The sequence below is a fragment of the Hermetia illucens genome, chromosome 6 (assembly GCF_905115235.1).
Source record: "Hermetia illucens chromosome 6, iHerIll2.2.curated.20191125, whole genome shotgun sequence".
Classification (NCBI taxonomy): domain Eukaryota; kingdom Metazoa; phylum Arthropoda; class Insecta; order Diptera; family Stratiomyidae; genus Hermetia; species Hermetia illucens.
Window position 1 is genome coordinate 56,525,740 of NC_051854.1, and position 17,274 is coordinate 56,543,013.

A 17,274-nucleotide genomic window follows, 5' to 3' on the forward strand; every position below is an offset into this window, starting at 1 on the left:
GTTCTTTTTTGACAACAATCAGAACCACACTGCTTAGGTGAAACCTAACTCTATGCATACCCTTTGCATTGAACGACAGAGAAACGAGAGAGTAATATTGTGGGTACCAGAAACCCTCTAGTGGGGCTTCCTGTTATAAGCTTCTTCAGATAAATCCTTATAAGCTTGAGGCTGATTGCCTGCTGCGTGGTTCGCACATATAGCACTTTTCAAAGAAGTGTCTGAAATGATCTAGTACAGGGATTTCCAATAGTGAGGTGCGATCTTTGACAAGACATTACTCCAAAGTTTCAAGTGGAAAAGCTATCATTCTGGGATGTTTCCATCCCGTCATAGTCGCAATTTCAGTCACTACACCATTGAAATTGAAATTTTTTTTTATAAAAATTCATTTTTATCGTCGAAATGATCGTCCAATCGAGCAAACAATTCAATGTGCCGATTTCTGATTGAACACCACCTGAACAATGTCGAAATGCATGGTTAAACGAGAATATTGAGGCTGGCTGTGGTTGTAAGCTTCCACCTTTCTATTCCTAGTCGTGAACGTTTACTTTTGTGATCTCAATTTTTGTTGAAAAGGATCCAAATTCCGGCGAAAAAATCCCCAGCGAACTAACGAAATTTCCACATTTGAGGAAGGGTAATCCATAGGTGTATCAAGAGCCGCAGTTTGGTGTGGATGTTGGTCAGGCGACTTGGTTAGGCCATACATTTTTTAAAACAAAAATGATCCAACGAGGCCTACTAGTGGCAGACGATATTTCCGTTAATGGCATGATTCTGGACGATATGTGGTTCCTGCCAGACGGCGTGACACGTTATACATCAGGCACCTCATTTCAATTGTTGCAAGAAAAATTTTCAGAACACGTTGTTTCTATAAAAGCCAATGTGAAATGGCCGCTTAGATCATACAATTTAACCCCTTAGACTTTTGTCTGCATCTCTGAAGCTGCTGCTTTATGGCAATAAAACTACAACAGCCTACCAAATGGAGAACAACATTGGTCATATCTAGAGTCATGCAAAACTAAACCTTTCGAAACAGGAGGAGGCCGTTTGACTGAGGAGGAGGCTGCTACTATGATGGTATACTGGTTTTTTGTAAAGTAATGCTATTATTTTTGTAGTGGCGTTTCTTACTGGTTACAGGTAGTAGTACATTTCTACCGAATGAATTCGGTGGGGGGAATTTGAGGCTTTACAGCGGTGCTTCGGTAAGCCCGAAAAGAGCAATTTGAATGGGAGAAGTGCTATCTTGGTAAAGCTCTGTACGGTGTCATCAACTGCAATGAATTCGTCAATCGTGATATATTAAGCGAATCAATTTTGTGCTAAAGTTAACGAAATTGAGTTCCCGGATAATTACTGAGACTACTGGCCTTCTGAAAACAACACCAATAGTTTGAACATGAGAAAAATGTGTGCCATCTTGGTTCAAAAACTTTTGACTGATGACCATAATGAACACCAGGAAACCGAATTATTTGAACAAAGTAACTACCGATGATGAAACGTGGATGTTCGAGTATAATCCGACGTAAAAACGCCAAAGTTTCAAATTTTGAGGCTCGTTGATTACTTTAAGTAATCAAGTACAAGGTATGGTTCACAAAAAGTTCGTGCTTCAAGGTCAGGCAGTGAACACTCCTCCGCACCTCTAGGAGTATTGAGCGAAATACTTTTATTGCCACACGACATAATACACTCCGTGGGTGGCAGCGGCGGTGAAAAACATGTGCAGAAGACCAATGGTGTTTCTTCGATAAATATTAAACATTTCTAACGATAACCCCAATAAGCACCTTTAAAAAATGTGATTGCATTATCTTCCACACATCCTGTATACTACAAACATGCTATATATTTTTGAAATAAATGTGGCGTGTACAGCGTGAACAATAATTTTGAATTTGGAATTTATCGATTGGTATATGCGGTTTAAATGTTGCGTCGAATTAGATATACTTTATGAATACACTATGCATATAAACAGAAGGGAGAGATGATAAATTGTGCATCAAATAAACCATAATCCCATAAAGTTATTGCAATTAGAACACAGTCATCTATAAAAATTTGTAACCTTAACTGACAGTTAGAGCACTAAGGCCAGGGTTCAAATTTCGCTGGCGGCAGACCGATTTATATCATAGTTTGGAAGGAAATAAATGAAATCAGGATAATAATCCTAGCAACCGCAAAGCTGGCCATGTTGCCTCCTAGTGTACCGTCATGGCCTAGAAATGAAATGCTCTAACAGATTCCAGGTTAAGTTTTAAATTATTAAATACCACCTTGGTATTTTTGGCAAACCTCTAAAATCTGTTTTCCGCAACCCAGTTGACAACATTCGTAATTAGAATGTAGTTGAAGTGTAATTAGCAAAACTCTGATGTTATACTAACTTCTTTGTTTCATAATTTTGCGGAACTTTAAATTTCTGGAAATTCGTAGTCCAATTTTCCTAAAAGTAGTATTTTCTGTTCTTTAACAACTGCAATATTCAACGAGGCTTTTATAATAATTTTATAAAAATAAATTAAATAAAAAAAAATTTAAATTTAGATGCTGCTGGTTCCTCAAATTGGAATACGCAATCGCAAAACTGGGAAGAAAACGAAGGTTTGAACGTAAAGTTCCGTTGACGTACGGGTTATATGTCTTGATTGGAAGCTGAAACCAGCGGTGAAAGGATCATCCATTAAAAACGATGAAAATTCCTTCACTAGCTATGTCAAAGGGCGACGGGTGGGTTGCTCAAGATATAAGTAGCATAAAAAAGTCGTGACAGAATTTAGGTTTAGTTTAGATCCTGGACTCCGCCTAGTCATGGATGACGTGCTATGGGGGTTTCATGGTAACCACATATACAACGAACAAACAAGCAATATTTAGAAAGATAACTGCCATTATCCCCATGCTGTCCATGAAAAATTATTTGATTTTTTTAAAAAAAAGTATTTAATTTTAGGCAGAGAGAACAGGATGTGTGTCGTAAAACTCCCAACTCGGAATTTCGCAACTTTGACATGAAGGCGTTTGGTTTCGTATCATTGTGCAAGTTGGACTGGAGTCCAATAGATGATAAATCACCAGCTATTAGTTCAAAGTTTATTTAGTTTCAATCAGTCTGAACAATTATCAAAATTTCCAATAGCGTTGTTTGAAAAATATTATTTTTACACTTGAGAAAGGGTCATCTTGTGTGAAGGTCGTTTTTTCGCTTTTTTAAAAAAATTTTTGTGAAGAATTGGATAAAGATGCAAATACAAATCGAATCACCATAGATTTATTAATATCTTGAGCATGCATAGTAATTTTTGCAACCCGATCGCATAGTTCATTATTGAAATACAGAGCAATTTATACACCCATCTCCAAAAAAGGTGTTTTTCTGCTGCCACGCTAGAGGGCGCTACAATTATCTTAAAGAAAAAAATAAACAGCATTTTAATGTACAGACTTAACTACAGTCCGCAAACTAGGATTATTAAAAAATATTAAAAGCTAAATTTTTGGTGCCGTGTTAAACTTTTTTTTTGTGAATTTCGGTGTATTTCACGGCTCCTTCAATGAATAAAAAAAAACTACTGAATGAATCGCAATTATCCTAGTTTTGCGGAGCTTAGAAAAATGTTCTGAATAAGACGTGAAAATTTCAAAGAATTCGGTTGGATAGATTTTGGGTTATGGTGGCAGCCGATTTTCAACATGCTGTGTCGAGAAAAACGCATTTAAAAAGTAGAATGCGATTTTTAGCAATAAAACCTTAACTGGCCATTAATCTAACCTAGTCCATAAATCTTAGGTTTCTTCAAGAAACACATGCACATCCTTGGCTTCAATTCTTGTCGTTCTAGCGAAGTGATACGAACATCATTCGGACCGATAAATACGAGCTTTATTACGGCGATCGACATAAATCTAGCACGTGACTTGTCATGTGTTTAATACTATAATCTGACCCCCTTAACCTATTATTATCCACATGCGAAGCAGATATATATATATTACACAATATATCATCAAAGTCTTCTTCCCTCTATTCTCACTACTCTTGAACCCTACAATTCATAGGCTTTAAAGTTACATTAATTGACCTTTTTTCAAACTACCAAATTGTGCATAACCAATACAAGATAGTTATAATAAATAAATTGATAATATTAATCGAAAAAAGGAAATATGTACCTTTGTAATGCGACTTTCTCCACCTGGGACTCGTGGCCGAGGTCCACTACATTCATCGTCAGAATATTTTGGAGTATGGCTCATGCCAACTGGATGCAGTCCTGCTCCTCTGCTTTTTGTTTGAAAGCGACGTGTTTGTCCTTTTTCCTGATTACTTATTCAATTTTTATTTTATCCTTTGCCTTAGTGAATTTATGATTCATAGTCACTGCTTAAATCGTTTTTATTCTTTACAACGAGTAATATCCAATTATTGATTGTTCATTGTCAATATTTTTATTGCAATTAAATATTATTAATCCTCATTACTGGCAATCATATCACATATTTTATGTGATTTATTAATGAATTAAGTAATTATTTATGTATACCATGTTCTGGACGTACGATATTTAAAAAAACAATTTTATTACACAATTAGGGTTTCAAATTAACTATATAGTCGTGGAAACAATGAAGAGTTTATAAAATCATCGGAAGGCATATGACAAGGCCTGGAAAAAAGGATTAATTGTAATTAAATTGTTATTCATGAAGAAATAAACTAATAACTATTTGTTAGAAATTATTTCCTTGTGATTTGAGTTTGTGAAAGAAACCATTACTCATAAATGAATATCAAATTGATCTTGGAGGTTGGCGGCTATTGCTTTCCAGGCTTCCTTTTAAAAAAAATCGTTTGCCATTAGGAGCGATTAATAGCTTGGAGAAATCTAATCTAGGTAATATGAAATCCAGAGTACGATGGCTTATATTTTCAAGAAGGATACATAAATTTCTGAGAAGGGCAAGGAAACCAACAATATATCAGTTGCAATTATGAACGTATTGAAAGGATTGCCACGACCGAAAAAAAACCATCGATTGCCAGAATTAAGAAGGAATTGGGAATTAGTTGGCATCGCTCTGAACAAATGACACTCCATGATTCTTAAACCATGTACAAAGGTCGTTGTTGTTCTTAGGTTTTGCAACACTAATGACATCCTTAACATCAGCCCATATGTTTTTAATAGGGTTGAGGCTGCCCACTTTAACAACTACACTCTATTATCCTCAAAACACTTTTTTCATTTTTGCTGGTATGTTTCGGGCCATCATCTTGATGAAATTTCCTCCTGACCTACACCATAGAATGGAAAGCAATCCCCCATCATAATGCTATGATAGATCCGTGCTTAATCGTTTTTAATGTATACGTGGGTTCAAAACCGAAATGAGGTGGGCACTTTACGTAGTTGCGGGACCCTCTGCCCGCATACAAAACAATTTTGCACTCATCAGGTCATAAAATGTTTTATAGAGATCGCTAGATAATGTATGTAATATTACAAGTGATATTACCTAATAAGTGTAATATCATATTACCATCAACGAGCACGATCAAAATATCACCAAACATTACAACATCACCCAGCATCATCGCATCACCTTTCATCATCGCGCTACCTTGCATCACCGCATCCCCTATTATCATCATCATCGCATTACAAAAATGATGATATTACCTAACTGAAAAGCAATGTTTTGCAATGTAATGTCAAATCAGAAAACATCACAGTTCTTCGTAGCATAAGTGACGGCGGCAGTTGTCGAGTGCCGAGCTGATGCCGACGGTGAGCATCGCTTGTGAGTCTATTTTTGTTAAGGTTACTATAGGAAGAATAAGGATAGGAGAATACAACATTGAGGCCGTTGATAATTTCTCGTATCTAGGGTCGAAAATCACAATCGATAGCAGTTACGATGAGGAAATCCGCGCACGGTTGTTGTCAGCCAACAGAGCCTATTTCAGTTTACAGAAACTGTTCCGCTCCAAACGTCTCACCATAGGGTCAAAGCTCTTACTGTACAAGACAATGATCTTGCCAGTCCTCATGTATTTCTCGAAGACTTGGGTTCTTAGCAAGAAGAATTGCGCCGCGTTTGAGACAAGAATCTTCCGAAGAATTTTTGGCCTCCTACATGAGGATGGACGATTCCGTAGCCTACATAACTACGAAATCTATGAGCGATACCATGACCGTCCGGTTGTGGATAAAATCCGGCTCAATAGGTTACGGTGGGCGGGTCACTTGATCCATATGGATGAAGATGATCCAGTCCGGAAAGTCTAAGGCAATATCTTTGGTAGAAAAAGAAAACGAGGCAGACCCTGTCTAAGATGGAGCGAAAGCGTAGGTCAGGACGCCAGACAGCTTTTAGGGATATCGAATTGATGGACCTCGGTGCAAAACCGGGATGTCTGGAGTTCCTTATTAAGGCTGGCCTAGACGGGATACTGGTTGTTGCGCCGTTGATGATAATAATGACTTGTTTTCTTGGGTTGCTTTGGGCTGACTTTGTGTTGGCTTTGGGCTCGTTTTCGGCTAGGAAAATTATTTCGGGTGCAAGTGAATAGGTGGATGCAGATTCTTTGTTTTAATTTGATACGTAATGTTATCGTTCGACTGCTAATTGATGTGTGGATATTGCTGGTGCTAGACGAAATATAGGGTTAAGCGAGGCAGCCGAAATCAATGCAGTGCTTGTCTTTTATGATACGTGCTGGTCAAAAGATGTGAGGGTCTTATTTCCACATTGGATCAGGGCCTTGAAGTGTATTAGAGCACATCATTCAAGACCGTAACGGTACACTACAGTAGTACACTATAGGATGAATGAATGTCAATGTCACCCGAAAGTGGATACTCTCACATAATATATGCATATATTACGTGATACGTATTAACGGGACAAATGCACTCTCAAATGTCTTTATATAAGAAATACACAAAAGCTTGGGTACCTGAAGTGTCCAGCTTCCAGTTTCCCGACTTGTTTATATTTGGTTGTTTAATATTCTGCATGTACAGTGAACCAATTAAAAAGTTGAACAGTTACAATTTAAAAGCAAATATCTCGAAAGCTCGATGATATTTTTTAAATAAATTCTTGAAAGAAAACCAACATTCTTTATGTGTCTATTTTAAAATAGTGATAAAACCAAAAAATTTGTGTTTTGCACAGCCAAAAAAAGTTAGATATTTCAAATTTAATAAAAAGAAAATAGATTTATGTCAACAATTGGGTAAATTAGTATTTGGTGTGTTGATCATTAGCTTTTACAACTACGAGAAGTCTTCTTTTCTTCGACCCTACAAACTTCTTGGCGACTTCCGCACAAATAGAGCTCTAAACATCCTTTATGTGATATTTTAAATCCTTTTTGTTTCTTATCTCCCTTTTTCGTAGCTCCTTTTCGATGTATTGAATTCCATGAAAAGCACACAAGCTTGAACTTGTCGTAATTTTTAAAAGAAAATTTTTTCAATGGAATATTGCACATACTACTTTCACTGAGGTAGTGAGCGGTAATGGTGAATGCATTTATGCACACAGTGTTGGACTTCCGGTTCGGTACGTCGTCGGAGTACCAACTAAACACCTCTCCATTGTCAGGGAGCTAGCCTGGAACCGTTTGTCACATTACTTTGGGCTAGGCCCCGAGCTCTCGCCTTGCGGAGCCTTCAAATCAGGGAATTCCTTTCACCAACGGGAGCGGACAGGAGGAAGTGAACTGTCAGTTCAAGGCACCCCTTGCCATCCTTCTCGTCCACCGGTCGAGCTCTATTTTCTTAGCAGCGAGAAAGACTCGAACGTACTGGGCAACACGGCTCCACCTGTCAAAAAGTGTGATGGGCGTCGTCCACAACTCCATTGCAAAACCACAATCCGGAGATCGCGTCTTTCCAATCTTGTGCCGGTAAAACTGAAAACCTCCATGACCACTTAATAATTGGGCAAGGAAATAGTCAATCTTACCATGCTTCCTATTCAGCCACGCACCTAAGTTGCAATGAGCCGCGCTGTCCATCTGCCTCTAGTTTCATTTTGCCAAGGGATGATGCCACTCGTCTAGGGTGCGTTGACGTTCTTCACGAGCAACAACCTCCCTTGCGCTTGTATATGGTTTGACGCTCCTTAGACAGAAAGACAACGGGAATCGCTCCTGCGATCACCATCACGGCCGATTCAGAGACAGTGCGGTACGCAGACGCCACCCGTAAAGCTCCCCGTCTCTGTACTTGCGCGAGACGTTTACGATATACCCCCATGCAAAGAGCGTCGGCTCATACCTCTGCGCCGTAGAGCGGGACAGACTGCGTTGAACTTATCAGGAGGCGTCACCTCCTAGACGTAGGACCCCCAATGTTTCCCATTAGCCTACTCAACGCCGAGATTCCAGCTGCAGCCTTGTTCGCTGCTGCTTTGATTTTCTTACCCGCCCTCGCCGTTATATTATAATAGGAGCGGATGATAAAGAGGTTCATTTCCTCAGTCCATTTGCTGAAGTGTTCGCCCCAGATTGTGGCGAAACAGCTGCAGCAAGCGCAACAATGCTCCTGGTCGTCGTGGCGTCTAGACGTCGAACCGCCTCACGACTAGCGGCTTCGGCGCCGTGCTGGCCCTTATTGGAGCCCGATCCAGTCACCAAGTCAAATGACTCAGGCCGGTTATCCGTACCGGACCTCACATTAGATTAATTTGCATTTTAGACCCACCAGGTGTGGTGATAGCTTCCTCAGTGAGCAATCTGTAAGAATTCAAAGTTCCTGCACTTTTCTGATCTACCCCCTGAGACGCTGCGGTGGCATACAGCCATTCAGACTGAAGCCATTCAGCTCCCCAACCGGGCTTGGGACCGACTACTACCTATTGTAGTGAAACATATTAACCAGCGAATATTTAAATTAAAGACAACAGTCACAGACCGATGATCTAGATTGCACTCTAGTAGCTTTCTAGCGTTTGCAACCACTACCGCATTACGAAAAAATTGCATTTTTAATTGAGTATTATTTTCAGATACGTTTCCCATCATATTTGGTTTGAGAAAGTTCACTATTTGCTAAAAATCAAGTTCCACTTTGCGTAGTTGCAGCAACAAAATAGTAAGTTACTGCCGCATTCCGAATTCCCATAGAAACATTCAACTTTAATAAGAGAGCAAGATTTTATCGAGAGTATCCTTCTTGAGCATCAATTACAAAATGCTTTCTCGACACAAAGACTTCCCTTTTGTCAGCATTCTGTACGTAATCTCCTCTAATTGCTTTGAATCCGACAAACGGGAAAGACGTCCTGCAAACAAACTTCCAATCTCCGGATCGTCCTAAGTCTTTATTTCTTACAAGTTGCCGTTCCCATTGATTTTAATTGTAAAATGCAGAATGCGGATTTCTCGTGAAATGACTTAATATTCAAGAAATCTCCTTATTTCTCAACTATGCATCAAGTCGCTGAAGGACCCTCCACACAGGCCGGCACACGTATACTTGAAAGTTAAAAAGGAGCAAAGGCAGCGAGCAACTCCCGAAGAATCCGAGCAATTCGTCGTATCGTTTCGCTCGTAATCTTTGCATTGTGCTCGAGGCTACGATAAAAGCCATCAGTCGCCGCCATTCTCCCATTCACCCGCCTTTCCATGCTCGCTTTCGTTTACCCATTTTTCGTTCGCCCCGAACGTACTCTCCGTGCACGATTCTACCCAAAGCAGCAAACCAAAAGCACTGTCGTAAGCAGGGAAATAATCAAAGCGGCCATCTTGAAGCTGTTTGCGATTGGTCGGTGCAATCGACCAATGCTGCTCACTACAAAGCGCCGCCGTTCGTTCACGTTTCCCTTTCTATGGAGGGGACAGCGTTCAGATAAGCGGCCATTGTGGCGCACAATTGAATGCAACAGCCCAAAAATGCCCGAAGATGTTCGATACGGTGACTTGATGAATCCTTTGAACGGTTTGTGAATGGGTGCGATGAAAAGGAACGGGCTCGTTTTAGAAAGTTCACCCTGTCCTATACATACGTTACGTATGCTGTGAGTGGTGTTTGTAACAGCTCTTGGTATGGCGTTGTGCTACCCAACCACCCTGTTCGGATGAGGAGTAACTGAATTGATTCTGCAAGGAGTAGAGTATGCATTGTTAACAGGTAAGTGGATTATAATTAAGGAGTTCCAAATCGACCAGCAAATTTTTAAGTCGAAAATAATTGAATTTTAATTGTAAAAAACTGCAAAATCAGCACAATCTAGTGAAAAGATGAGGCGAAGTTTTGCTGCGAAGAAGCCATTGTATGACATCGGTTGGACGATATTATCACAGAGTTAAATCTACTTGGTCCTATTCAAGTTGTTTGCTTAATCCTTTTAGCGTAAACAGATTTCCAGCAAGCCTGCGGAGCTAACAAAAAGAAAATGTGCGGAATGAACCTACAGGTATGACCTACTTCGCAGGAGTTGTAGTGTTTGCCTTTAGTTTTCAAGCCTCGACGCTTGGATTATGGTTAGCTTTCTAATGAATATGCTGAGCAACTGTTTCATTCATTCTTTCAGCGGAAGGATTAAACTGTTCACTCTATTTAGTGACAATTTGATAAACTTTTCTATGCCTACTATAAAAGTTTTGTACTTAGGAATTGAATGAAAAGAAATGAAGACTAACTCAATTGGGTAATAGCGTTCATTACGAAGTTTATGTCAGTTATTGGTAGTTGGTGGAGTTTTAAAAGCAGGATTAGATGTAGTATACATAGTACACATCCTAACAGTGTTTTGCTTTGGTAAACTAAGTCTAAGGATGGTTCTGTGGGTGCGCGGAGAAATGGCTCATACAATTTTAAAACGACTACCTGGAATGCCCTTAAGAATTTGCAAAGAGTCCCTCGTGAACAAACTCGGCTATAATATGTTGAAGTAGCTATATGACAATTAAGTCTGAGAAGTACATTTCGGGGTACGCACCAATAAAAGGATGTATGTTACAGTGTCTGCTAGGGGGTAGAATATATTGCCAGATAAAATATATAACTTTTGAATGGGAATTGTATTTTCTAGGTTAGCAATTCAGAGCAGGTGCTAAGATGCACTAACTTGTTGGTTGTGACACACTAGTCCAAGATTCTGAAGCACTTCGTCGCATTCTAGGTAACTCTGATAATATAACTGTAAATAGTAGTTGAATATTCGCGATGATAGACATTTGAATTAACTGGCGCATAAAAAAATACTACTCACCCCCATTATTATTAGGGTCATTCAATTGTCAAGCAAGTCTAGAAAAAGCTAGTTGGTGGGTGATGGTGCTCATTTTAAAACTATAAGCTAAAATTAACTTATAGATGGCGGATACATTTGAAGATTTGTTAAATGAATTTAGAAGTATTCGACAACTGCTGAAGATGTGTATTTCTTGATTTTTAATAAACCATTTAAAGTTTTAGCATTGAAACTTTAATTGACAACATTCATTATCATCAACGGCACAACAACTGGTATCCGTTCTAGGCCAGCCTTAATAAGAAATTCGCGGTTTTGCGCCGAGCTCCACCAATTCGATATCCTTAGCAGCATCTTATCATGGCAGGGTTTGCTACTTTCTTTTTTATCATATATATTGCCCCTATAGACATTCCGAAGCGAACCATTCTCACCCACACGGTTTAGATCAACCGCTCATCGTAGCTTATTGGGCCCGATTTTATTCACAAAGAAACGATTTTGACTTCGAGGAAAATATCTAGCAAGGTTATTGTCTTGTACATTACTGGCTTGAACCTTAAGGTAGGACGTTTCCAGCGGAACAGTTTTTGTAAGCTGAAATAGGGTCTATTGGCTGCCAACAAGCGTGCACGGATTTCGTCATTAAAGTTGTTATCAGTAACGATTTTCAACCTTTGATAGAAGAGATTCTCAAATGTTTCAAAGATGAAGCGTTCTATCTTTATTGTGTTCAGTTGATCAGTGCTATTTGATGTCGTTGTTGACTTTGGCACTATGTAGTTCGTATTGTTTTCATTAACGTGGGCAAAATCTCGTGCCATCTGCCTGTTAGTTCTTCTCATTAGTTAGTATTTTCAACAGTTGGATGGACTTAGAAAGAACACTGCCTTTTGTACACATTTCAGCGGATACCTGGTGAAAAGTTTGGAGAGTGATCCTCCTACTGTTATGTGGCATCGTACATTGGCCAGCATCAGCCTAATCGTTCTTGTTGATTTTGTTGGGGTATGAAATTTCGTCATGGTTATATACTATTTTACCCTGGAAATGCTATCATAGAGAGCCTTGTAGTCGACGAAAAGATGAGGCAACCATTGACCATATTCCAACTGTTTTCAATAAATTGTCATAGAGAGAAAGTCTGATTTGTTGTTGATTCGCCTGGAGTTAACCATCTTTGGTATGTTTGTATTATATTCTCGACGAATTTGTCTATTTGACATAGCAGGATAGCGAAGAATATCTTATAGATGGTGTTCAACAACTTAATACCCCTTTAAATACTCTACCGAGTGATATTTCCTCCTGTCTCGTTACCAGTTATCAGGCATTGATTCGCTGTCTGTGATCTTGAGCATAAGTTGATTAATTGCTTGGTTTAGTTGGTCATCTTCATATTTAACCAGTTCGGCTGTAATTTCATCGGCTCCTGGCGACTTGATTCTGCATTCTTAAGCTGATGTATGGACCGTTTCTTGGTTGTTGGTGGTGGCAGTATTTGTATACCTCTAACTCGCCAATATTCTTTGTGTTGAGGAGTTCATCAAAGTACTCAGCCTATTACTCCAATTTGCACTTATCTTTGTCTAGGTTTGCTAATAAAACTTGTTCCCATTACTTCTCGTGCTCACAGACCTGTTATTTTCTTTTTTTTTATAAAGTCGAATTCTTTGAGATTGTTGGATTGCTATGGAATACAGCATTATTCCGTTCCGTTGTCAGCGTCAGCCGGACTTTAAATTGTGATTTATTCCCATATAATTGCGAGAGCGAGAAGTACCACGCCAACGAGATGATCATTGTATATACTCACCCTCCTATGTATTCTGACATTTAGGTTGAGTTGTGGCGTTCAATTAGCGCGTGAGGAATTTGGTTGAAAGTAGTCACCTCAGGAAAAACACCTGTGTCTGTGGATCTCTTTCCACGCAAATCCGGTAGTTCGAATGACTATTTACGCTGGTAGTTGGATAATCCGTAGTCCCTTGTTATTGTTAAATGTGGGTTTTATACAGATTCGTTCAACTCAACATGGCCTTTAACCCAAAGTATCCAGAGCTTGTTGGACGAGCCGAGTGTATTCAGTCTCTCAAGGCATTCCCACACGCTTTCGTCTTGGGACCTATACTACTTTTTGACAACATTGTTCGTAGAAGCGTATTGCTAAAGAACTTATAGCAGAAAATAATCAAATTAATATTGAAAGAGTCTATTACGATATTGATAAGAAGTACAAGCAAAGGAGTTAACAAAAGACAACAAGCATATGAGATCGACAACGTACACAGAGTTAAAGGAGTTTTGAGAGATGGTTTGGAAAATTCACAGAAACGACTATTAACTGGGACTCAGAGTGTAAGAATAGGGCGGAACTTTAGTTAAAATACCACAGAAGGCTTAAAATATAGATAAGGTTTTCCGAAATCAGAGTAGTTTCTTGCACTTCGCGCCGAACCCTGTAGGCATCTCCGGAAGTCCAGAGGGAAATAAAGAGACTTTAGTGAACCGCGTATGTCTGGTTGACGCGCTATACCACCCCCCCTCCCTCTTTTCTTGGATTGCGAAATATGCAAAAGTCAAATTCGAAAATTTCGAAGTGGATTCGTTATAAAGGAGTGGAAATTCAAGATAGATGACAAGAAGAAAAGGTAGAGAACATAGCAAGCGAACATCACTCCAGTATGAGAAAGCCGCAAAGCAGCAGAAGGAGACTGTGGAATATCGTCATGCTTTCCATACAAGTCCACTTAGGAAATGACAACGACATCTCCAGAAAATTAAAACATGAGGCAATAACGGAAGAAGAACTTAGAAGCCGGCTCATTAACATCTGATATGATCTAAAACACTCGATCAAAATATGTCAGAAGTGGTTGGATAAATATCATAACTGACTCGACGGTGAATATCAGAAAGCGCTTATTATCAACAACAAAACGCACAAGTAATGTACAAATAACCCAGGCGAAAGGAGGAACAAGGAGGAAGAGAGAATTATGAAATAACCTTCGACGAGTAGCTAACAAAATATTCAAGGAAATAAGAACATTTCAACGAGGAATTGGAAAAAATGAAAATGACAACTTTACGAGTAATATTACAAGATGAACTTAGAAAATAGTGAAAAATCAAAACTGTAATAAATATCATCAAGAGCCAACAATTAATAAAGTTCTGGGGTTTCATGAAATTCTTGATTAAATCATCAAATTATACCATTATTCATTATCAATAAACAATTCGGGAAACCAGAAAAATGACGCTTCAGGTATGAAAGGCTTTGTGCATTTCTTATATAAAAATATTAAGGTGGATATTTGTTCCACTTGTGCCTAGCGTCTAATGTATATACATATATTTTGTCGGAATACTCGCTTTAGCGTGATATTGACACTCAAAGTCTTAGAATTTGCACTGAAGTGACAACGTTGACCTATTACAACTTTGTTAGTAATAGTGCGATTTCCACCAAACTTGATAAGCTCATGGTTTATATTATAGTCTATATTATTGCATTTTTATGTTTCATGTTTCTAGAATGAACTTAAGGGTGGTGTTACAGTCAATTACTAAAAATGATAGTAATATACGCAGTATAAAAACAAATTCTGTCAGTCACACAAATCTTTATTTCTCACCAACTAATAGAGTAGATTCTTCGCAATTAATACAGAAAAGACAAAACTATATAGACATTTCATTAAAAAAATCTTTCAAAATAACCGCTCCCCGCGTTTATACAAGCTTGAAGTCTCTGCTCCACGGACATTGCGGAGCGCATTTGTAACCTTCACTAAACGCGCTTTCAAACTACTTAAAGTTGTATGTCGACTTAGGCAAGCAATCTGCTCAAGCTTGTTCCACAGCCGTTACTTTAGGGGATTCAATTCGGGATTACGGGGATGAAATCGTGAACGTGCTCTGTCAGCTATTCGTTTGGATTCGTTTGGTTTTGTGCGCCGGTGCTGAATTTCGTTCAAAGCATCAATTCGTCCCGGTGAATAAATTATCGTTAAAGGGTTCAACAACCTCTTTTAACATGGTTTGGTACACGCTTTAATTCCTTTTTACGCCAGCTTCGCAGAAATCAATATCGGTAGCCCCAAAGTAAGAAACTCCCCAACAGACCATTACGCTAATGGGGTGGTGACCTCGCAGGCCTCATGGCATTTTCTTATTCGATTTGCAACAACTTCAGGCGCATGCCCTATAGTTTTGTTTATTAACTTTTTCTTCGATTGTAAAGATTTTCTCGTCGGTAAAGAGAATATCACGATGTTTACGCGAAAACGTAAGAAGTCACAGCCATCGAAACCCCCCGCAATTATGATAAATCAGTTCGTGGCCGAGGCACGGATTTTGGATGCCTTATCAGATTCATATTCCCCCCATGGAGAAATCTGTGGAAGAAAGGATAGCACCGCAACTTCCTTAATGTTGCATGACTCTTTCAAAAAACGAGAGAGAAAGGCTCAGCAGAAGGAGACTTCAGCCACAAAGGAGAAGGGACTACAGGCTTGCCTGTCGGAAACTTCTCCTCCGCGTCTACCAGAAAAGGGAAGCTGGTGATGCGGACGCAACGGGTCTAATTCCGGTATGTGGAATCAGATTCATGCAGCCTGGGTACCGTAAAACTTGGAGGAATCCCAGGCGCCGACAACGGAAAGCACTGCGAAAGAACGCGAAGTTTCTTGGGAATGAGGACATGGGCGTTGATACAACAGCAAGTGCGGAGATATCCAGAGAAAGCTGACGCAAGAAAGCGAAGCGTAGTGTGGTGGGTTAAGGTGAAACAAAATAATTTTCGCTGTGTGTCTGGGTATCAGCGGGGCTATGAGCATGACATCCGGCACGGCTTTAAATGCATTACTCAATTTGCAGCCCTTGGATTTGTTTATTCAGAACACTGCAATGAGAGCAGTTCATAGACTAATTCGATTAGATATATGGTGAGACAATGGACGTGGGGGCACAGAGGAAGAGATATTTTCCTTTTTATTGGCTAAAAGTATTTGGTAATGTATGCAAATACGTATTTCGGGACCGTAGGCAAATCTTTCACTTAAAATTTCGGCTATTTCCTAAATCAAACCTCAATTGGAAGAAAATATAAAGTTATCTTGAAATGAAGAGAAAAGTGGGACGAACCCGAAGAGTGCGTGTCAGGATGTACTAATGTCTTCTAAACCGATGGCTCAAAAACAGAACAGTGCTCTGGCGCAGGAGCCTACCTCTCGAATACAATAGTCTTTCAGGCTGATGTGTATTCGATTCTAAGGGCGACAATCTGGATTGACGAGCGATTGAAGGGCAAGCGCATTGCAATCTCTAGCGATAGTCAAGCTACATTGAGGGTGTTTAGCAATCCTTTGATCACTTCAAAAATCATTCAGGAATGTAGATTGAACTCTGTTTCTAGATTCAATTCGATGGAACTATTCTGGGTACCCGGTTATTGTGGTGTAGAGGGAAATGAAATCTGGGATGCTTTAGCAAAAGAGGGCTCAATTTCCACGGTACCCGGACCGGAACCAACAATTGGGGGGTCATTAGCATTAGCAAAAACTGGGAACAAGCTTAATGCTGTTAAACATATCAAACTTTTCCTGCCAGAACCAAACAAACATACGGCAAAGTTCATTCTGTCGAAAAGTAGGAAGACTTGGGAAGGGTATTTTAACTGTCCATAATTCACTAGTTGGGCACATCTTCAGAATATGAATTATCCAAGATGAGACGTATCGATCCTGTAATGAGGAAGCGGCATCCACGGAATATTTTCTATCTGAGTGCCCGAATATTTCCACATCAGACATCAGATTTTTGGTGCTCATGTACTACAACTGTAGTGGGTAGTACCACATCCACTAACGGAAACCATAAACGAATCCGGAATATTCCCTTAGACAAGGGAATCGAGTAAAATCGACCGCTAGGGTCTGAGTGCTCAGAGGTTTTGCCTTAAACACCCACAGAGGGGATGTGTTACTAATTTGTGCGGCCCAAGAGAAATTCGATATGAACGGGCTGACAGAA

General features: G+C 39.5%; 1 protein-coding gene across 2 annotated transcripts in view; it reads right to left on the bottom strand.

The window, feature by feature from the left end:
• Positions 1–17,274, bottom strand: part of LOC119658949 (axin) — a 65,780-nt gene that overhangs the window by 14,333 nt on the left and 34,173 nt on the right. For both annotated transcript variants that reach the window (XM_038066822.1, XM_038066821.1), the window contains exon 3: positions 4,198–4,691. In XM_038066822.1, coding sequence (XP_037922750.1) covers positions 4,198–4,281 — 84 coding nt within the window. In that variant the 5' untranslated portion in view covers positions 4,282–4,691. The remainder of the gene's footprint in view (positions 1–4,197; positions 4,692–17,274) is intronic.